Source organism: Tachypleus tridentatus, chromosome 8, assembly GCF_004210375.1.
Source record: "Tachypleus tridentatus isolate NWPU-2018 chromosome 8, ASM421037v1, whole genome shotgun sequence".
NCBI lineage: Eukaryota > Metazoa > Arthropoda > Merostomata > Xiphosura > Limulidae > Tachypleus > Tachypleus tridentatus.
The window spans coordinates 19,799,639-19,824,392 of NC_134832.1; the positions used below are offsets into that span (position 1 = coordinate 19,799,639).

Here is a 24,754-nt window from a genome sequence, read left to right on the forward strand (position 1 = left end):
AAGACACTGACATTGTCAGAGTGCGGGAAAAATCAAGGTACAGGAGCAGTTTTGGGTCAATGATCTCTCCCGTTCTCGTTGAAACAATTCATTACGAATTAACAACAAACGACGCTATACCCCCATCTGTTGTTTGCTCACCGTTATCTTTCCTATTTCAGACCTCATGGTGCCGGAGAATAAACGTTCATAATCTGCTATTCATGATAAACAAATATTGTAGTTTGGTAGGGACAATACCAACGACTACGTACTGTACCCTGTTCTTATAAACCAGTGTATTTTATTAGCAGGGGAAGTTCTCTTGTCGTTATTAGTTTATTAGAACTACCTCACATTCATTATACTTGTCAAAGGAAATAATTTGGGGTATAAAAACAAAGCGTAGTTGCTAACAGCTTTCCCCGAATAAACTATACAGCTTAATTAACAGAACATCCTCTACCTAAAGTTAAACAAGAAATATGAAATAATTTATATAAAACTGTGAATAAAAAATAATAATAATAATATATATATATATATTTATAAACAAGTGGGAAATTTTCATATTGCTTGCAACTGATATAACCCAATATGATAGATAGAAACCTTGCATTTTTGAGCTTTGTAATGTATTTATAAAGCTATGTTTCACTCTGAGGTTAATAAATTATATCATTATATAAAATTATGAATGAAATTATATTCACAATAATTTTTCTTCTATACTATGGTCATTGAAATACTTAACAAAGGTCAAATTAACTGTAAAAATGCTTACTAGGATATTTTAAGGGTAAATTTATATAAAAAAGATTTAGAATATTCTTAACTAAAGGGGCTAAAATGTTAGTCACTGTAAAAATATATAATAATGGTAATGTACCAACAGAAATGAAAATTTCAAACACCAATCAACAACTAAGACAAAGAAATGATTAAATGATATTAACACATGTAATAATTTCCCAAAGTTATGTTCCAACTACAATGTTTCTTCATTTAAGTGAAGGTTAGAACTCGTTTAAATTATAAACGTTGTAATGTCCACAGAAAAACTGAATTTAACTCGACAAGACAAGAAGGATATAATTAACTAAATCTACCAGTTTTTATCCTCTCTCCAGAAAAAACAAACAAACAATTAAATCATTAGTTTATTTTTGATAAACTGGGAATTAAACTTTTTTTTTTAAATAAACATTTGAAAATATACATATCACACACGTACCATTCTATCTAAATATAAGGAGAGAGATACAAGTAGTTTACAATTACACTCCATATGTAATAGTACGTTTAGAATACTTTGGTAACTTTCTACGATTCACAACGATGCTTTATTTGCTTCACAAACACAGAGTTATCTGTATCGAGTTTAATAAGTATATATATATGTGTGATATTAAATTTATTTGAGACTTACTTGTGTCGGTGGTCTCCTGGAGTGAATACTGCTTTCCAGGAAACATCGGAACCACTTTGTGGTGTTCATGCTGTACACTCGCCTCTCGGTCTCCATGGGGTAGGATCATCTTCTCTGGGGATATTGGTAAATGATTCAAGCTGTCATGAGTCAGGCTATTACAATGAAGGCTCTTACTGCGCATGCTTCTGGAAGCGGGTGATCGTGATCCTTGACCGTCATGAGTTCCACCATACGATGTTATAGAGCCCGTGATGCTTGGTAGACGAATGTCCAAGTGAGATCCCTTTTCGGTTACAATCTGCAAATAATAAGTTAAAAAAGTATTATATTTTCAAAGGAAAATGATAAATAAATTTTAATAAAATGCTAAAACTAAATATTAATAATTTGAGAAATATTAAGAGTACAAAACAGACCTATAAAGCAAGGTGCTAGATATAATTTTAAAATACAGTATAAATGGGAAAAAGGCCTTAGCGCATTGACTTTGAAGGTCAGCGATTCAGCTTCACATTCAGTGATATCGAGAAAACCCACTTGTAGAGAAATATATATGCAAAAACGGCTCGTTTGGCATGAGAAAATATTTAGGTAGAAGGTCGAAACGTTCGTTCTTCTACATAAAATATTTTCTTAAGCCAAACGAGCCGTTTTTGCACATATATTCAGCTTCACACTGTCTTTTCATATTCATATTCATATTCATTGAACCTAGGACATTAATTTGTAATATTTTAGTTCTAGAAGTTTTCTTTTTCTCACCCAAACTTAATCTGATGACCTCAACAAACTGTGCATCAAATTATGTGTATAACCATCAAAATGTTACCGAGAAAAGGTTTATCACATAGCACATCACACCATAATTAAAATATCGTCTAGTGATACGAGTGAAATAATTATAAACAACAACAAGAACCGATTAACTGCGTAAAAATGCAGGTTATTGTTATTTGTGAAACAATTTTCTTTTCAGTGAACCGTGATTTGAAAAATTATATGTTATACATTATTGACAACAGTTTACCAAAATGACGTTTTTTGTAAAACATATTTCAGAAAATAGTTTAAGCTCTTAACGAAAAAAGAAACTTCTACGTTATGAATTATATAATAATTAAATTTTGTATATTTCTAAGTGGAAAAAAAATTAACTTAGCAGTACCAACCAAGCTTCGACGGATAATAAATAGTTCTTTCCACAATTAGTACAGCCAAAGCAGGAAATTTTACACAACTGGTTTCTTATCTTTGTTGTACTTATGATGTAGATATCTGAACACTTTAGTAAATGTTAGCTTCCTAAACAATTCACATCTCTACTGTTTTGTTCAAGAACTATTTACAGAAATACTGTGCCTTTGTTACACCAATAATTTAAGAGCTGTGGAAAATCAAGCCAGTGTTTGGCATCTTCTTTAGATGTTAGCCATTAAAGTGTGTCACGAAGACTTAGTAGAAATATTACATGTATTTCTACGTTGCTATCAGCTCAGACCCTAAAACTCCTACCCATATCAGGATTTAAAAACAACTGTATTTTAATTTTGTATTTACTGAATAACTTAGCTGGGAAACCTCGTATTTTGATCCCTGAAAACACATATCAAAACACAGTAATGCTTTTACTGACGCCATCAATGTATCTTTTCTAGAAATGGCATGAGAACATTTTTGAAAATGCTTTTGGAAAAAAAAAAAAATGTACGTACATACTAAACATTACTGAAATCAAGTACTTATGGTGAAGGGCGAGATATGGCGCGTGTTTATCTACCAGACGTTTAAATGAAAACTTTTACCTTTTCATTCATAGCATACAGTTTACTAGTGATATCACGCGCTATCAGCACCGAGAGGACGTTGGCTAAGTGTGTCTCCTTGATTAACAAATACTCAAGACTGTGACGTTGCCAGAAAATATACCGACATGGGGTCGACGCTATGATAGACACCTGCAAAATAGAACCCATTTATTTTTAACTGCGAAAATCATAAGGATAACGTTTATTATTTAGACAATAACAAAAAGTTCCGCACGTGTATTACACAAAGTGTAGTGTTTTATGTCGAAACATTTGGTTACATGCAAGAAAAGAAATGAGCTAATTATGGTCTTCAAATTAAGGTAACCATGGAATAACTTATAGTTTGGAAGGTTTAAACTACGCAGGAAAAAACACACAAACACTCGTTACGTAAGTTTTATGATACATTTTAAATAAAAAATGTCTTCCAAGTTTGCGTTACATGTTATTATTCTCAATATATTTCATACTTAAAATACTAGGAATAAAACGCAATACTAAGTATACATTTTCCAAGTTCATTTTAATGCAGATGTGACGTAGGAATCCCCACACACCCAACTTAACAATATTTGTATTCATTATACAGCGTTATTGACAGCATTGCGATATTGTTACGTTGAACAATGTGTGCCACGTGTATTAACGTGTTAGAAAAGTGAAAGACGTACTTTTCCATATGCTCTATTTCTGCTTTTTGTACCGTGTAAACACGTATGGGGCATCAGTAATTCAGTTACACAGCCACAAGCTGGTCTGAACGTGTTCCGAATCTTTAAAGGACTTCTAAATATTTTTTGCTGCAAATTTATGACTACCTATGACGGCACTAGAGCAACATCATGAATAGAACAGAATTATCATTCACAATAGATACTTACAGTGAACCAAACTCGTATCTTGAGAAACGGAAAACATTCAATAACATCACGCAGGCTACTCAATTAGAAAATTCTACATTAAGAAATGGAAAGCAAGCCTAACCATTTAATTTTACATGTACACTAACGTAAACATTATCATACGGTGTTTCTATAATACGTCTTTCATCTTCTATTAAATTTTAAAGTTTCTGAAACATTTTCAAACACACAAACGATCAAATCTATTTTACAAAACCTCTACAAGCTTTCTCTTGGAAAAACCTAAAAATTTGATTACGGTTGGCTGTTATCTGTTTCTCCCTCCCAGTGTCACAGCAATATATCTGCACACTTGCAACGCTAGAAACCGGGTTTCGATACCCATGGTGGCCAGAGTACATCTAGCCCATTGTGTAGGTTTGTACTTAAATGCAAACAAACTGCTATATACTCTGTTCGCATTTAGTTATCAGCATTTTCTTAGCACCTGAGTTACATGTGTTATATCACTTCTTATTTTATTTTTCCAGAGCTATCATTATATATATGTATATATATCCAATTAACTGAATTAAATTGTTTCTGATGTAATATGAATTCTATACATTTCAGACCTAGTTCATTTTTTTATTTCTAATTTGCTCGGAACTATGTTGTTTTCTTTTGTTTTGAGTTAGGCGTGAAATGTTTTAGTCGTAAAGCTATACGGAATCTGATTTATTTCATACTGATGTGAAATGAACGTGACTTTCTCTGTTATGTTTTCTGGTTTGGTAGAATTCATTTGAACCATGACAACCTGGTATATATATATATATATATATATCGAGGCTTATGTGTAGCTGCAAAGTCTTTTTTTTTTTTTTTTCAAGATACTCTTTTCAAAATATTATGCTCAATGTAGGTGAACTCAAGAAAATTTTTATTTTGTGTAATTCGAAATGTGAGAAGTATGTGTGTGTATTTTCTTATAGCAAAGCCATATCGGACTATCTGCTGTGTGCATCTAGGGGAATCAAACTCCTGATTTTAGCGTTGTAGATCCAAAGACTTACAGCTGTCCAGCAGGGGGACAGATGCGAGAAGACGATATTAATAATAAAAAAAAAAAACCCTGTTAATGAAACTTTATCATTGATACACAGGCCATCTGAATATTTTATTCTGTGAAATTAATCGACGAGTCTTTGTCAGAAACATGTTAAGCCTAAACACTTTTCACAGCATTTTATTCAAGATTAAAATGCCGATTCCCTTAAGATTATTTAACATTTTCCTGGAATATTTCCAGATTTATGATGAATGGACAAATATTATTTTGGACAGATAACACCTCGAAAGAAAAACCTCTTAATATTATGCTTTAAATAATCGAAGGAGCACTTCTTCCTTTTTTTGTTCCACAGTGACTTTCTACCCAAGAAAACACATTTCAAGAATGTTGAACATCCACAGAAATATTTTGATGTCACTCATTTAATCTTGATCTGACGTTTTTGTGGGAAACGACATTTAATAGTTATTGTAAGTGCACAGACAGACAAATATTGCACCACTGATGTTAGACGAAAGAAAACAAATTTATGTAGTTCATAGCTGATGGTTTATTACAATCGAATGTTATAAAGCAAGGAGTAAAACTCTGGATTTAACCAAAAATGATCGCTTAAAAATAACTTATATTCTGTATTAAATTTTCTGTCCTTTTGTTTTAGCGCTTAAGATATATATAATAGAGTCAATCGTTTGTAAGTGTTCAAGAATAATTTATAGTTAAGATTCGGTAACAACTGTTTTATAGAATATTTCAGACACACTGAATTCCAATTTGCTTGTTACCAAGTTGTATCTGAACTCTTTGACCATTTAACAAAAATGCTATTGTAATACAGCTTGGTAACAAGTATATTTAGATTCACCATACTAAAATTGTCTTTTAGATAACTTTTAAAGTTATCTTTTCTGAAAATCCGCCTACTGTAATAGATAACACTTTCAAACAGATGCTGTCTTTGTGGTGACATGTATTAATCGGTTATTGCCTGTGGCAGGACGTGACCCTTCACTTTCTGGGTGTAAGATTATGCTAAAAATTTCAATCTGAATGAGAAATAACAACGACTAGTCATAAAAGTAGGCACAATCATGTATTTTAAGGCGACAATAATATTTTAATGTGTAAAGTTTAGTGGGTGGAGAATTTTTTTATATAGTTCTGCTATACTTTTGGAATTATCATAATAATATGATCTTAGTAAAAATACTAGAAAAAATGTATTCAGTGAGAACATCCAATTCCTTCTTAGTTTGATAAAAGCATACTTTGAATAACAAAGTTTCATCATTCGATATTTTGATTTGCTTAAGTAATGTTAAGTTTCTTAGATTCTTTAACAATGTTTACTATAAAATTTTACACTTGCAATAAGAAAATATTTATCGTACCCCCACCCCCGTTGGCTTTTAGAGCAGACGGCACATTACATATAACACACACACATATACGTTTATCAAAGGAAATTATAAAAAGTTTTAAACGATAATGCCTGAAATATGAAATGCTTCCCTTTTATATTTATAAAAATGGTTATCGAGTATCATATAGATTTGTTCATAGAATGATTGAACTCCCTTCTTTGTGTTAATGTATTTATCGGTACCTTAAATTAAAATATGAAATTAAATTGAACAATAAGTTGCCAGCACTAACTAATAAACAGCAATGTTTTAAAGCTATGAGCTATCTAATGATTACAGACGTTGGGTTCATGGGTGCGTTATAAGGGTGGCGGTCACATCCTGCTATTCGGTCACACAAGGGTAGCCGTAGAGTTAGTGGTTGGTGATTTTGATTAATTTGCCTTTTCATAGATCTGTCAGATCATGTTGTGAGGACTATGACAGATAGCTCTTGAGTAGGTCTGCGTATGAACTCGAAAGCAAACAAATCTGAAGATTACAAACATGCTCACAACTAAATGTTTGAGCTATTTGAGGTAGTTATGTGTATTTTAAAACTAAACCACCAGAAATAAAATAATGACCTATATCTACAGAATGTATCTTTAGTAGATCAATATTTCGTTTTTGTATCATGTAAAAATGCATTTCGAAGATACAGGTCTTTATTTTGCTTATCTAATTGTAAATAGTTCAAGATAAACTCTAGTTTGAGTTAAACAAAGTTAAGTAATCATTGGAAATGTTTATAAGTTTATTTGTTTTTCGATATGGCGCAAAATTGCACAAGAGTTACCTAAGACTAGAGGGAAGGCAGTTAGTCAAAATTGCCCACCGCCAATGTCTTCAGCCACTCTAATCGAACAGTGGGATTTGACATTCACTTATAGCTTCATATACGGAGTGTGATATTACAGCTATGCAAGGCGGGCTATGGGTTTTCAGATTGCATGTTTGATACCACGCTAATTATTAGGTCATAAAACAAAGCACAAAATACAACAACTTATAAACCATTCATATGCACTGATTCACCAACTGGATTTCTACTGCTATTTTCCATATTTGAAGCTATAATGTTTGGGCGCAAATGAAGTTGCTAAGCTGATTGGTTGATCGTTGTTATGCGCAAAACTACAGAATGGGCTTAGCTGTACTCTGTATACTGCGGGTTTCGATACTCGATTTTTAACGTCGTAAGCTTGTGGCTCTAAGCCACTAGGATGCAAGTAGCTTTGTGAATCAAAGCTAAATAATTCGAGTTTCTTGTCTCTAATGTTCAAACTAATTTACATAACATCTTTATTTAAAGGCATATTAATTTTACTTAATACTATACCAATTACAAACAAAGTGAGAGTATGTAATGAGAGGCATTTAAGAATTAAAGTAATTCTAACAGAAAAATGTTAAGAAATCTTCGAAAAGTTTATTTAATAATGTATTGGGTTGAGGAATAATTCGTGAGCGTTTTTTCAAGTTAACAAAATATATTCATAAATGAAACGCTTTCGCAATATATTTCATATCATTTGGTAGATAATTTTTTTGCTCTAATAGATGGTGTGTTTGATTTTAATATGTCTTTAATTTTTGCTTTCATTTTCAGCTCATTAAATGGAATGTCAAGTGGACAAAATCGAGCATTTTCGACACCATCTGCTTTTCGCATTTAATTTCTTGCAATTTCGTTTTAAACAATGCATACTATATACCTAGGTATTACATGAAATAAAGTATCATAATAAATGTTTTGGGTGTAATGTGTTCATGCATTGAAGTATTGTATAGTCTTGCATGTAATGCTTGAATGAAATTATTTAAAAACGCTCACGAATTATTTCTCAACCTAATACAACTCACTGCTATTTAATAGCTACCTTATAAGTGCATGGGATAACTGTTGACACCCTATCCATGCAGCTCAGTATGGTCACATGGTTACGGCATTCAATTCGTAATCTGAGAGTCGGGGCTTTGGTTTGTTTTGAATTTTAATATAAAAGCTATACAACGGACTATCAGTGCTGTATCCACCACGGGCATCAAAACCAAGCTAGAAGCGTTGTCAGTCCGCAAACTGTGTCAGGTATTTTTAAAATTGAGAAATAATATCCACACTACCATATTACCAGAAACAATTAACAAGAAGTAACACTGATCATTCACAACCTGTTTGAACAACAATATGAAAGTTGTAAATTCAGGAGAACCTGCATATTAAATAAAGATCTCTTATATGTATTGTCCTTGCTAGTTTTCATATATGTCCGTGGGTTCAGTTTTGAGTGCTGCCCAAACTCCTTCCATCATCCCCATATGAGGTCAAGTTTGAAAACTTCGAAAATCTGAGTTTTTGTTATCGTTTTGAGTAAATTTCTATGCATTAATATTAAAGTTTACGTAAGATGGTCCAGCCAAACGTAAGGAGCCGTAAAAACCTCTCAATCCTCCACTATTTGATCTCCTTCAGATTCTTTATTTTGTATTTTGTGGGGATCAAGAGCCAATCTGCAGAATTTTCAATTTTCAAGCCATTTTGTCAAAAGCTAGTGAAGAATTTAAAAACCATGTGATATAGGTAAATTGTTGTTTGTTGTTTTAAACAATGGTACACAATGGGTTATCTGTCCTGTGTACATTTGAGAGATAAGCTAGGTCACTACTCTTTCTTTCAAACAATGCGTCAAATGAGGAATACAAATAGTTCTAGCAATGTATATTTTTTAAATACTTTATTTGGACCCTTATGGTTCTTCCACAGTTTTTCCAACCGGCTGAGATATAACAACCACAAGTTCGTTTTTTGTATAAGCCACTTGTTAGAATAACTGTTGTTATAATGTGAATGCCTTTCGTTTTCGAATCATGATTACAATCAGTTTTATTTGTCACAAGACAATAATGTTAAGTTTTTTTGTATTTGTTTTAAACAGTATTTTAAATAAATAAACAAAACACCAATAAACATAATACTATTGTTTTACGACAAATATATAAACATTGTAATTACATTTCCTTTTCCCGTGACATAGCGGTAAGTTCGTGGACTTATAACGCTATAAATCGAATTTCGATACCTGCGTTTAGCTATAAAGAAACAAACAAATATAATTACGTTTATGACTGATAATTTTCACACCAAAAACTTTAAGTACATTCAAGTAACTTGTAGTGATACTCATAAGTTTAATATTATAATTAATTAATACAAGATCTGGTTGTTTGTTATTAAAACGGACTAACTGTGCAACACTCCCTGCGAGTATCGAAACTGGATATTTAGCATTATAACTTTTAGGCTTACCACTTACGGCCTGGCATGGCCAAGCGCGTAAGGCGTGCGACTCGTAATCCGAGGGTCGCGGGTTCGCGCCCGCGTCGCGCTAAACATGCTCGCCCTCCCAGCCGTGGGGGCGTATAATGTTACGGTCAATCCCACTATTCGTTGGTAAAAGAGTAGCCCAAGAGTTGGCGGTGGGTGGTGATGACTAGCTGCCTTCCCTCTAGTCTTACACTGCAAAATTAGGGACGGCTAGCACAGATAGCCCTCGAGTAGCTTTGTGCGAAATTCCAAAACAATTGTTACCAAAACAACTTACCACTTAGCCACCAGAAAATATTAATACATTCATCAGTTAGAAAACAAGAAAAACAAACAAACAATAACACAAGTAAAGAATACCTGTAACTTACCTTAAACTTGTCTTCAATTCCAGCTTTGCTGGACTCAAACTCAGGAGAGTCCAAAAATTGCTTCGGAAAAATATGATGAAGAAAATGGTGGTCTGTCATTACGTTCACTCTAATTTAGAAGTAAAATACAATTAAATTAAGTTTTTTTTTAATGCCAGTGTAATGTTAATGACAGAGTTTAAATATAACGTATTTTACTAAAGAGTTAATTACTACCGTTTGGCAATCTGTGCTCAACTTTTGTGATGCAAATGTACACAAATACAATGATTAGACAAAAATAAACATTCATGTTTTAGGTATTCAGGGTAACGACACACAAGGAAGGATATTACGAAATACTATTGACATTACAGAACAAATGAACACATGAACCAGAAATTATATAAATTGAAGACAATTTAATGGAAATGACGATATATTAGATATACGTAGCTGGCTTCTGAGATGAGTAATAATAATATTCAATCTCAAGTGTCGTTTATTTAGAACAACTGTTTCATTTAACAGAGTCAAGCAAATAAAATCTCGTCACTGATTTTCTGGGAATTATAGACTGGGTAAGTTATTCTTATGAAACTTACGATGTTGTTTTGTTGTTTTTGGAATTTCGCACAAAGCTACTCGAGGGCTATCTGTGCTTACGATTACGATAAATCTTACAGCTACTTTAACTTAACTGTTTATCTTGTAATCCAATTCTTAATTTGTAGTTTTCTTTACTTATTGGGTAGTTAGCGTGATCAATGACTCGATTTTGCCGGGACGATTCTGTTTTTTGTTAGTTTGTCACGGTGTTCCGGGCCCGGCATAGCCAAGCGTGTTAAGGCGTGCGACTCGTAATCTGAGGGTCGCGGGTTTGCATCCCCATCGCGCCAAACATGCTTGCCCTCCCAGCCGTGGGGGCGTTATAGTGTGACGGTCAATCTCACTATTCGTTGGTAAAAGAGTATCCCAAGAGTTGGCGGTGGGTGGTGATGACTCGCTGCCTTCCCTCTAGTCTTACACTGCTAAATTAGGGACGGCTAGCACAGATAGCCCTCGAGTAGCTTTGTGCGAAATTAAAAAAAACAAACAAAACAAACAAACACAGTGTTCCGAGAAAAGCTCTCAGTACGCACAAAGCGTTTCTGTTTTATGATACAGACACCAAACTGATAATCACATTGAATTACGGATATAACAGGCCTACATAACATGCTCATTGTTGTAAAATATATTCTCCCAAATCATGAATGTAACAGGCCTACTTGCCTTGCTTGCTGTTAAATATACTCTCTTGTCACCAAACTCTCTCGAAAGTTCCGTCTGTACGAGGTATTCGCAGTGTTTTTTAGTTAGTAATACTATAGTAGACCAATGAATGGTTACACTTCAAGGGCTGTTCTCTAATATATTTTTATTATTGAAAATGTTCAAAATGTTATAGTGTGAAAGTGCTGAAAAGATAGTACTTTGAAAGCAGACTTTCCTTTGTTAAAGGCAGATCAGACATTACGTATCACGCTACCATGAAAAAAAGGACAAGAACCATTTTAAAATTAGGGATAAGGGCTGGGCTGATCCGGTTTGAAAATCTGGTCACCCTAAGACTAATGAAAGCAGCTATTAAATTTTATTGAATCTATCTAAGGAAAGTTAAAACATCATATGCTTGTTTTGGCAGTTAAGAAATAGTTGATAAATATTTTAGTCGTTACTTGGTATATTTAGTCCATATGGAAATTAAGACTCACGAAAACATCTAGTAACTATGTTTTTAAATCTTGCTATGAATATATGGTATTACAATATTTTCTTCAAAAATATCAATTGGAATTTCCTATCTAAACGATAAATTTATGTACACGCGGGCTACTTAAAACGTCCAGGTCAGACATTCATAAGTTCATAATTTTGAACTACTGGCGGCCAGATAGACGGATAGATGACAGACAGGGTTGCTAGCTGTTATGTTAGCATCCCACCTTATCCTTCTTAGAAGTATTATCATTACCATTCTTAATAATAATAGGTAATTACCTACTTTTGGGAAGGGCATTTTTGCCGCTTTTTTGTTGGTTTCACTTCCATGTTCAAAAGCAAATTCACGCCGGTACAAAGTACAAAAGGCTTAGTAGCATTGCAACTGACAGATTTTTATCCAGTTGCATCTTTCTTTATATTGACATTCATAACTACATATTCTGTTGAAGACGAAAGGCAGAAGATTTTCAAAACGTTATCCTCTACACTTGTGTTTCCATAACAGACAGTTGCCGTCCATTCTACAAAGTTTCATCATGAATACTCTGTCTATACAATCTATCAAACCAAACAGTCTCTTTATGTTTTTTTTCTTTCTGTTTACGTCCATGAGGAACGTTTGGTATTCCCGCTGCTTCTCTCATAACTCTATCTAATGTTTTCCTAACCACGTGCAAAAAATGTCATGCAGCTAATTTTATCCATTAATAATGTGATTTCCAAATATTAGTTCTCTAGCTTCCGCTAAATGTTTTGATTTAGCAAATTATGGAGCAGATTTTGCATTATTACATTGTCTAAGTTTAAAAAACTTTATATCATTGGAAGGTAAGGTTATGATAAAATTTGTTTTTCAAAATAATGAATATTTTAAATATGTTAAAATAAAGGAGAAAACGCGTCTCATACTGGTTTAGTACGAGACTGGTAATATGCGTCTCATACTGGTTTAGTACGAGACTGGTAATATGCGTCTCATACTGGTTTAGTACGAGACTGGTAATTTTCTCTTTAAATAAAAGACGTCCCTTGTAATACGGGACTGTTGACAAATTCTATTAGCATAATCAAACATCTAAGCACGCCCTCTACATTCCTACACTCAGTTACACAACCCCTTCCAACATGTGGTCAGCTATCGGTCAGTTACCTGTTTCTTTCTTTGTGAACCTGACGATGACCGAAGAAGGTTAAAACGTTGTTCGCTCCTCTACATAAAAATTTTCCTAACCCAAACCAGCCGTTTTCACATATATATACTTTTTTCTTCAAGTGGGTTTTCTCGTCATCACTGATTATTCTATCAGCATCCCATCGCCATAAGGATGTTCGGCTGTTCGAACCGAATAATGAGATATAGTTTGTCTTTATTACCCGTCCTCGGCAGAATGTGCGCAATGTGTTTAGTGGTACTAAATCTCCAACCTCAGATCTTTCGAAATGCAGAATGATATGACAGTCGATCGCTAGCACTTGATGGTATAACCTACCGAAGCTCTTAGCTTGACGATGAAACGAGACGCTTCTATAACGTTTGGGAAAATATCCCGAATTGGAAATATGAAAGATAATGGATAAGTAACGTACGAAATCATAAATGTAACACGATTTTGAATTTATAGGATAGAAATTTGTATTATTAAAAGAAATTTCTTGTTGGAAATTCTCCAAGACTAAAACCATTTCAAGATAACAGTACTAGTATCTACAACATGCTTTGATAAGGTATGAAACCGCCCAGGTTCTTGGACCTCAGTATAGTCAAGAATTTTTAAATCGATGGCTAACGGTGTTAGAATACTTAAATGTTTAGCCTACAAACTTTAAAAATATGATGATCATGGGTTTTATGGAAATTGTTTACAAAATTTATTCGCGATTTAGTTGTGGGAAATCGGGTTTGGTCGTTGAGTTGCATCTTCAGTTGTCTGTCATATAAAATAGTATTAAAGCATTTTGTTTTGGAATTTCGCAGAAAGCTACTCGAGGGCTATCTGTGCTAGCCGTCCCTAATTTAGCAGTGTAAGACTAGAGGGAAGGCAGCTAGTCATCACCACCCACTGCCAACTCTTGGGCTACTCTTTTACCAACGAATAGTGGAATTGACCGTCACATTATAACGCCCCCACGGCTGGGAGGGCGAGCATGTTTTAGCGCGACGCGGGCGCGCGACCCTCGGATTACGAGTCGCACGCCTTACGCGCTTGGCCATGCTAGGCCCTATATTAAAGCAACTGTAAATAATTTATTATCGAACTTTAATTACCACATTTCATCGAACACCAATGCTTTATCAACAAGAAACGAGTACAGTTTGTGGAAGCAAGCAACGTGTAGAAACAAAGACGATTTTCAAAAACCTGATTATTTACTCCAGACTTAGGTTCCAGACTTGGGTAGAAACTTTTAAGATGTACTTTTAAAACAAAAAGTTTCCTATAAATAAGTTGACATATATTATATAATATAGCTGTAAATAATAATACTTTTAATAAAAATATTATTTTTTGCTCATAACGTAGATTAGAAGCCAAAATAGCAACAATAACGACAAAAAACAACACACGTTTATTACCACGTTATTTATATTAGCCCTAAAAACCATTAAAATTATTTCCAAAGTTAAAAGAAATAAATATTTAATATCGCCAATTTTCCTAAGCTTTTATCGATTGATTATATCATAAAATAAACATTTAAATTAATTTGCATGATTATCAATATAGTTGCGATACTAGGACTAGATCTTTAAAATGTTATTGATCTATACTCACTTTCCAGCAATGAGTAGTCCTAGACGATCAGTTCTGGTTAGATTCTGCATTGCGTAAGCTTCTCCGGCGTGTAAGGAAAGCACCTGAGCATATTCTAGACTGACCAACTTCTTGTAAAGTAGACGCGAAACCTAAATAGTAAATAGTATATTTATATCTATAAAAATATTATGTTGAGTTGAAACTCCGAGACCACGTAAACCGTATGTTAAAGTAATTAATTTGACACTTAGCAACGAAACTACTGAACATACACACTACACGAACATTTAACAACTAATTCTGGGAAACATATTTTAAAAGCTAACTACTAATAAGAATGAAAGTGACAGATCTGCTGGTGAGAAACTTAACGAATCAAAGTGTCTTACATTACAGAATATAAAATCTAACATAGCATACTACCAGATATCAAGTTTAATTAATTTCCAATAAAATGTACCAAGTTTGACACTGTTGTACGTATCGTTCATTTTATAGACGCATACCTTGTTTAATGAATACATTTGATCAGATTTTAAAAAGAAAGGAATAATAAATGAAATTTGAGGGCTACCAAAAATTTATAACTGTTTTATGTAATAAAAAAGACATCTAATTTGTAGTATTACAATTCAATAACCATGCTTAACAGGGAAATCCAAGACACAACAAATTATTATAAAAGTCAGAAGAAATATTTAACCATACGCGGAAAGCGTTATATTTTTTTATCCCTATTGTTAATTTTAAACCTACAGATGCACTTCTGGTAAATATGAATATATTTTGGAAAGTGAACGCCCATCTTTCTTACACCACATATTTTATAAGCAAATAAGTACATTTTACAGAGGCTAAATGTAGTCTTATTTTGTATTTAAAAATCTTACACAACGTTATTGGTTTTCACAAGGTGCTTTTTGTAAGAATTGAAATTCAGAAACTGTATTTCCCTAAACCGGATTTATAACAACACATTATATATTTTATATAGATACATAAGTGACTAGCATAGCCAGGTGATTAGGGAACTCGCTGTTTTAGCCGTGAGGGCGTTATAATGTGACGGCCAATCTCACTATTTGTTAATGAAAGAGCAGCCCACGAGTTGGCGGTGGGGATGATGAGTAGTTGCTTTCTCTCTAGTCTTTCATTGCTAAGTTACGGACGGATAGGGTAGATAACCTTTCAAGAAGCTTTGCGCAAAATTCGAAACAAACCAAACTAACCTGTAGATACATAACCAATTAACATAGTTGTAGTATTTATTTGAAAACGATGCATAGTTATTTACATCTATTTAAGTTAGGCCCCCCGCTAGTACAGCGGTATGTCTTTGATTTACAACGCTAAAATCAGGGGTTCGATTCCCTCGGTGAGCTCAGCAGATAGCCCGATGGGGGCTTTGCTATAAGAAAACACACACTATCTAAGTTAAACAACATATTTTTTCGTGGGACAGGGAGGACAAAGATTCTGACCTTGAGAGGAAGAAACATAGATTGGTAGATTTCTTCCAACTCCTTAGGGAACTTCACTTGCCTCATGGTGTATAGAATGTAAAGCATATGCCCCATGTTCAGTAACATGAAGAAGAAATTCCACGAAAAGATGTCCGGCGCACAGATAATGTTCCACGCCCAAGTGGAAAACATTAGAAATCCTTCAATATGAAAAGTATATATACATTTATAAAGAGGCTATTTCTAGAAGTACATGTGGAAAACTTGTCAATGAATTTAAGAATTCATATTACATGTTATATTTCACAATATTTTAAAGAACATACCAGTTATTGTCTTAACTCAGTTATATATCGGCATATTTTTGTTAACCATTATTTATGTTAATGTTTGTATGACAACATTTGCTTTTCATTCACCCTTATACCGGTCGGTTTTTAATGTTTTTGATAGTTTTTCCTGTTAGGTTATGAAAAACCATCGCTTCATTAATAACTTCTTTAAATAACATTACCGTAAGGTATTGAGTTGCAAATTCCATGAATAAAAAGGCCTTAAATTAATAGTTTACAACAGCTACTCTGTAGCCAAACTTAACGTTGCTGTACTTTACACCATTGTGCAAATTAATTGAAATAAGACGGAAAATTACGATTTTTTTAATTTTTTGCGTTTTATTTCTGAGAATCCAAAAATTACTCACAAATTAATACATGATATGACCGCCTTTATTTTTCAGAAGATCATTAATCCGCTTTGGCATAGAGTCCACGAGTTGACTGCAATCTTTACTAATTTTTGGATCGCGGTACCACACCTTAATTATAGCCTCAATTAGCTAATCTTTCGTAGTACAGTCATTTCCCCGAAGTCTTTCTTTAAAAATCGTCCAAAGATTTTCAATAGAATTTAAGTCCGAAGAGTTTCCAGGCCAGTCCAGCACATTTATTCGTGTTGTAGTCATAAAATTCTTCACATGTTTCGATGTGTGGCACGGAGCCAGATCTTGCTGAAAAATGCCAGATCCATCTGGAAATCTCTTTTTCAATTCTGGAACGACTCTTCTCTGCAAAACTTCGATGTACTGTGGTCCTCGCATCATATCTTCTACGATATGTAAGCCTCTGATGCCATAGTAGCTGAAAAAGCCCCAAAATATCTTCTTCAAGGGATGTTTTACGAACTGATTGATGTGAGATTCTCGAAGTTTCTCACCTGGAGATCTGCGAACATGCCGGCTTTTTTGACCCTGTACGAAGAAATGAGTCTCGTCACTGAATAACACCTTCCTCCATTGCTCTTGCATCCAGTTCTTGTATTTCAGACCCCATTGATGCCGTTTTTTCTTCATTGAGTTGGTAAGAAGTTGTTTTTGACTGGTCTCCTTGTCCTTCTAATGCAATTTCGAATGACGTAATATGCCTCAAAATTTCGTCATATATCCCAAAATTAGGTCGACCGTACTGCAAACCACAGCTAATCACGCCGTCTGTGTGAAAAAATGACTACTAAAGGAAATCATCGGGTCCAGAGAGCCTACACCGGCCGCCATGCTGAATATATTGTAAAATGACCATTTGTTTCAATTAATTTGCACAAGGGTGTAGTTACCAGATATCTATATCATTTCTGCAATGTAAAAGCTCACTAAGTATTTTACTGTTTATTTGAATCATGTATTTTTCAGCTATTTCTTAGTATAAAATAAAGTTAAATACAACAAGAATATAACGTTATTATATAATGTGTTTGAAAAATGACAGAACCACGATACAACCCAGGTTGTCTCCTAAATACACAAACGTACCGAAAATAAGCAGCAAGTGCATAAAGAGAATTCCTCTCCTGGTATTGGGCGCCAGGTAAGAAACACAAAAACAAGTGTTAGCCAACTGAAATAGGATGTGCTGTGGTCGTTGCCATGACGAACACGGCAGAAGCCCAACCTCCAACTCTGTCTCATTGGCGAACAACGACGTTCCCTCATGAAGGTTACTCTCATTCAAAATCGTCAGGAAACTCTGGGATGGGATCATTGTATTGCCTTCTCATATGGTTGTCATGGATACTACGAAATCATTTCAGTTTATTTTGTATCCAATAATAATATTACTCAACGATTTATGTCAGGCCTTACTTCAGCATCACCTGCCAGACAACCTGTAATACATACAGAGTGTTAGTTTTTTATATAACGAACTAAAAACTCACATCACACATGATTAATAACCACTATAATACAATGATGAATAACTCCGTGAAAGTGCAGGTGTAAGGCTCTCACGAAGGACCTGTTACTAAGCTCTGTGAGTAATAATTAGACAAAACTGGTTAATAAATAGCAATAAACTAAGCGACCCGTTTGCTTGAACAAAACGACTTACTGCACATATTGCTCAAACATCTTCGCTTAACAAACTTGAATTTTTCTTAGCCAATAGCATGGTCTCATTTTAAGTACAACCTATAAAATCCATTGAACGAGTAGCGTTAGTTATCTGTTGCTTTCAAAAACTTTTATTAGAGTTTTTGACGAATTTACTCTTTTAAGGTATGTGTAACACTGAAAGTTTTGGTATTGTTGCTTAGTTCACAAAATATAGTTCATGGAATAAGCAACAAAATTCTGGAAAAATAGTCTTAAGGGAAGATAACCCTGGGACGACTTATTTGACTCTCATAAATTTTACAGTCTGTGTTCTCAAATTAGACTACTTCGAAGCTTCATCACACCAGTGGCAACCATAAAACTCTTAACAAAGAGAGTGATGATACTCACCTCTTAAAAATCGGGTGTCGTTTCCCTCTTTACGACTCTGTTACAAAGAGCAGGATGTCTCTAGGCTTTTCTATTTCTGTTACAACGAACGGGTTGTATTACCGTCTTACAACATTTATCTTTCTATTACAACAATGAGATATATTATCCTCTTATAAGATTTATCTCTTTGTTACAAAGTGCAGGAAGCCGTTCCCCTTCTCTTGGCTTCTCTATTTCTGTTACAAAGAACAGGTGTATTACCGTTTTACAACATTTATCTTTTGTTACAAAGTGCAGGATGTTGTTCCCCTCCTCTAGGCATCTGTATTTCTGTTACAATGAATGGGTGTATTATCCACTTAGAACATTTATCTTTCTGTTACAAAGAATGAAGTGTTGCTCTCGCCTCATCAGGCCTTTATCTTTCTGATTAAAGTACCTTTAGCATCTCGACTACATTACCAGTTTCTGAATACTATATAGTGTTAAGCCTCTCTAAACACTTAGTATATATAATATCAAAACAGTTGTTATCAACTACACTATAAGTTGTTACAACTGCTGGTTTCTAAACACCACATAGATCCTCAACTGTATTAAGTCTCTTTAAACACCTAACATATATCAAAACACCTGTTATTAACTATACTATGAGCCGTGTTTTAATTCCCTTCCCGGGATATAGCGAAATGTCTCAAGAATTATAACGTTAAAAACAGGGTTTCAACACCCGTATTTGACACAGCACAAACAGTGTAGCATCTTGTGTAGCATTGTGATTAAAAACAAATTTATTACGAGTGTGAAACGTTGCATATAATTTCAACAATACTACGCTAACCCTATGTATTTCACTAACATCTCAGCTGTTAAACAACGATATGTCGAAAAGCTATCCAGACCACACACTTGTCCTTCTGTTGAATAACTTTTCGACAACATTTAAAATTGTGACATTTACTCTTAGTATTGTTATGTTAATAATATTAACACACTGAGCAAAATGAACTCTAGAAACTACCTAAAAGGCATAATTAAATTTTTATATTCAAATAATTTTGTAATCTAGGATTCGTAATAACAAGAATGTTTAATATATACTATCCTTAGGCATATTTATTCGCACAAAACTTTGAACCTGTGTAATGTTGATATTTGAATTTGGAGTGTTAAGAGATAAAGTTATTTATATATTTATATTATAAGCATAGTATTTTCCTAACGACTAGGAAAAGATCACTGACGTATTTAGGTCTTAATGCAGGGCCCATTGATAATTTTATTCGATGTAAAATTACGTGAGATGTAGGGCTCACACAACCTTAAATCTACCACTGGAAGAGATATATTTAAAATTTTCAGCTTTTATGATTTTTTTTCCACGTTTGTGACACCTAATTAAAACAATATTTCCACCACGTAATATCGTAGAATATAAATCGAAGTGGTTTTTATTAGATTTTAATAGACTTCTAATTCACATCTACTACATATGCAATTTTAAAATAAAATTACAACCTTCATTTTTTATGCATAGATATTCTAAATAAATTATTAATATCAAATTAGATAACTCAGGTAACAAAATTCATATTAAACAAAACTTTGAAGTCAGTGTATATAATAAAAAATACACACATTTACAATGTATAAAGTGATCAAAGAAAGACATATAACACAGACAAACACAATGTAATGTGATGTAACAGATGAGGAGAGCTTGTGAAACAAACACGTATATACGAACAATAAACATATATATGTATATATGCATACATTCTTATGAAGCTATAAGACATAGATGGACACATATACATTAATGATACATATATGTTTTGAGAAGGTATAATAGATATACATCACATTCATCAAAACAGTGTTAATTGACATAACATATCACACCTATATACAAATGTGATTATGCTTGAAGTAAGCATTAGAACCAAATACCAAAGAAAAACACTTTAAACGTTACACATACACAGCTAAATTCAGTTATAAGCAGTACAGATAAAGAGCTCGCTTCCACAACACCACATATTAAACTCTACTCACCTACGGTTGCTGGCACATAGAGAGCTGGAAACTAGATCATCCGTGAGCCATGATGCATTAAGTTTTTGTATGAATGCAATCTGAATGAATATTCTCTCACGAAAATCGACCGTGGACGTTGGAATAAGAGATGACTCACGCAACTCCGTGACTCACCAAATTTGTCGTTAATTGGAAGCGTTCGAAAGCTATGGAAGCATCCACTCCAACGACACAGAGGGGAAGAGAAAACACGTTTGCTTATTTCACTGACGAGAAAAATGTAGAGCCGTAAGGTGGAAGCACTAAACAGTTATTCCTTTTATTTTTTTATTAGTATTGCTGCCATCTGTGGATGAAAATTGAAAGAAAACTAAGAAAGCGAAATGCTAATATCTTTTTTTTTTTTTTAGAAGTAGTCAGTGACTTTGTATTTTTAGAGGACGTTAGGGTAGGGATTTTAAAAGCACTAACATGAATAAGTTTTGAATAATTTTTACGTCGTCTGCTACTTGCCATTATGTTGGCAGAAAATAGCAAGACCAAGGTAGTTCGATGGTTTTCATATCTGATAAGTTTCTGGCATAATCTCGTTTAATTTCACATGTAGTAAATATCAGTCATAATATCTAGTACATTATGACTTAAATATATTAATATGTAACGTAATGTAGCATATGCAATCATAGATTTACATAAATGCCTGTAAATAATTCGTGTAATGACATGAGTTATATCAGTAAATGAAATATAATACACGAAAGTAGAAGCAGAAACGAAAATAAATGCTATTTTTGCAGTATGGCTTTAAGACGTAAACAAAAATAAAAAAATGTAATATTAGGTTACCACAAACCATCCGATGAACTTTTATGACTCTTTAGAACATATGATGCATCTTTGAAATAGTAATTTCCTTGTTATTCTAAAAGTTAAACAACAATAACAAATAATAATAATGCCATTGTTTTAATGTATCTTTCATGCGTACACTTAATGGTGCCTCATCAAAATTTGCAATTAACAGTGTCATCATTAGAAGTCTTATTAAAAACTGAGACGTTTCTTTGTGCGAAAGTAAACCCTCATAAGTGATTTATTATTTTAAAAAAGTAGTAAATTTCAATATTTTTCTATTTACTTAAGATTGTTAAAATTACAAGTAACCTTTAATACATGATATACCATTTTAAAATGTATTTAGAGTTGATTACAAACACGTAAATTTGAGTGTCTCTTGTGTTGCATGATGAATATCAATCTTACATTTGTTATTATTTTCTTAGTGCAAAGATACACAATAAGCTATTTTCATTTTGTTCACCCAGGGGAATCTAATCATAATGTTTGTATTGTAAGTCTGTAAACTAATCATTGACCCACCAGGATATTTTCACGTTTAAGGATGTTAATTAGAAGAAATTAAAAATCATGCTAGGCTATGAATATTTGTTAATAAGTGACATAAATACATAAATTTTCGTAAACACACGATATGTCTGCGGACCTCTACCGCTAGAAACCAGGTTTCGATACCTATGGTGGGCAGAGCACAGAGATAGCCCACTGTGTAGTTTTGCGTGTAACAGACAAATTTAACTATGTTTTAATTTTTGCTGTCATCTACCGACGAAATCTGTAACTAGTATTTAGTTCTAGAAGTGGTGAATAGAGTTATTTATTTTGTGTTGTAGAAGATTACTGTGCAAATAACTACTTGATTATCATTGTGCAGAAAATAATATAAATCTAATGAAGAATGACCAAAAAGGCAATAATGCAGAACTTAACAATTGGAGAAAAAGTACAAAACATTAGAACAGGTTTAATTTTGATTATTTACCACTAAGCTGTACAAATGACCATATGTGCTCTGCTCACTGTAGGTTTCAAAACTCGATTATTAACTTTATAAGCCTTCATGCTTACAGCAAAGGCACTAGGTGATATTATGGCAGGTTAAAATAAATAAAAACCGCTAGAAAAACAGAAGCCTAAAAAAATCTAAGGTTTTTGTTAAATTAATGCACTTACCTTTAGAAAAATTTACGCGCATGCACATTCATATAAATATATTGCTTCTAGTTATTGACAAAGTAAATAAATTAACTACCAAGATAAAACTGAGAGTTAATGATAAAACAAAACAATTTTTTTCCACTTTAAAAATTTAGTTAATGAACATGTTTCACAATTATCTAATTAAAGAAGCTAGGCGTAAGAACATGCCAAAGTTTCTATGCTTATTACTTCATCAAACATATTAGGTTATTTGTACAATTTTGCAAGAAAATGACCTTCACGCTAAGGCCGTGGACGTATCTGGTCAGCAAAAGAATACACATATAGGCTGTTTTTACTGTTTTTGAACGTATAAGGCTATACTGACTTGTTGCTTAGTGAGAATATCATAATCCACAGTTGTAGCTCAAGTAGACGAACTTAAGACCTCGTAACTAAAATGAAACATTATAACATTATAGTTAACAAATACCAAAAAAAAAATGTACTTTGAAGAGATGAAAATGTACGGTTAAAGCATGGACCGAATTGTATAAAGAGAGCTGGTGGCATCTGTTGAGAAAAGATGCAATCATTTGAAACCAAGCCAGTGATACGTATATAAAACATAATATATAGTTCTTCGATGCAACATAATAACATACATATATATGAAGAAACGTCCATCATTCCAATGTTATCACCAAACATTGCAATATGTGTTACTATTGATAATTCTCTGTAAGTTTGTCTTGCTTTCTTTACTATCACCAAACATTGCAATATGTGTTACTATTGATAATTTTCTGTAAGTTTGTCTTGCTTTCTTTACTATCACCAAACATTGCAATATGTGCTACTATTGATAATTCTCTGTAAGTTTGTCTTGCTTTCTTTACTATCACCAAACATTGCAATATGTGTTACTCTTGATAATTCTCTGTAAGTTTGTCTTGCTTTCTTTACTATCACCAAACATTGCAATATGTGCTACTATTGATAATTCTCTGTACGTTTGTCTTGATTTCTTTACTGTCACCAAACATTGCAATATGTGTTACTATTGATAATTCTCTGTACGTTTGTCTTGCTTTCTTTACTATCACCAAACATTGCAATATGTGTTACTATTGATAATTCTCTGTAAGTTTGTCTTGATTTCTTTACTACTTTTGGCAAAAGAAAATCGCGCTTGATTTTCCTTACGTATTCGGTTGAGTTTTATCGTAACTGTAGAGGTGGCAATAAATTTAGTTTCTGACATTATTCAGTTGTAAAGAACATTCCGACCGTTTAAGGCCAATCACAGTGATGCTTTAAACTCATTTTACAAGAAGAATTTAGAGAAATACGGTTCACATTATTTTAAGACATTCTTCAAACAGTATGCTTTTTCATGTTCTAATTAATCTAAGACAAGAGTTGAAAAGTATGTGTTAAATTTAATTATACTCGTCATATCAGGTTATAGAATTTCTTATTTTCATTGACTGTTTGAAGCAACATGTTTTTACTAAAACAATTTTTTTTCAAAATACGTTAACTTGCGTATTTGAAAATTCGGGATACTTAACTATTTTATTTAAATGCATTGAGAAATCACAGTAGTTAAACATTTCTGAAAGTGATACACACGAGAACCTGTATGCTAAAACGAAATTAGTGCAGTGTTTTGCACCGGATAGTTATTTTTAGCTTGAAATAACGTAAAATCACACGTGTTGTTCAAACATTTCTTAGAAATTGCTGTAAATA

The 24,754-nt window shown here is 33.2% G+C and overlaps 1 protein-coding gene across 3 annotated transcripts in view; it reads right to left on the reverse strand.

Annotated features, from left to right (window-relative positions):
- LOC143258632 (popeye domain-containing protein 3-like) overlaps positions 1-21,257 on the reverse strand; it is a 28,600-nt gene extending 7,343 nt beyond the window's left edge. Inside the window, exons 1-7 of one of the 3 annotated variants that reach the window (XM_076517874.1) lie at positions 21,020-21,255; positions 18,011-18,363; positions 16,222-16,403; positions 14,759-14,889; positions 10,239-10,347; positions 3,214-3,366; positions 1,409-1,709 (exon numbers count right to left, since the gene is read on the reverse strand). In XM_076517874.1, coding sequence (XP_076373989.1) covers positions 1,409-1,709; positions 3,214-3,366; positions 10,239-10,347; positions 14,759-14,889; positions 16,222-16,403; positions 18,011-18,239 — 1,105 coding nt within the window. In that variant the 5' untranslated portion in view covers positions 18,240-18,363; positions 21,020-21,255. Of the gene's footprint in view, positions 1-1,408; positions 1,710-3,213; positions 3,367-10,238; positions 10,348-14,758; positions 14,890-16,221; positions 16,404-18,010; positions 18,364-21,019 lie in introns of those variants that run through there. The other 2 variants (XM_076517875.1, XM_076517876.1) reach the window with 2 other exon arrangements.
- Positions 21,258-24,754: the final 3,497 nt, after the last annotated feature.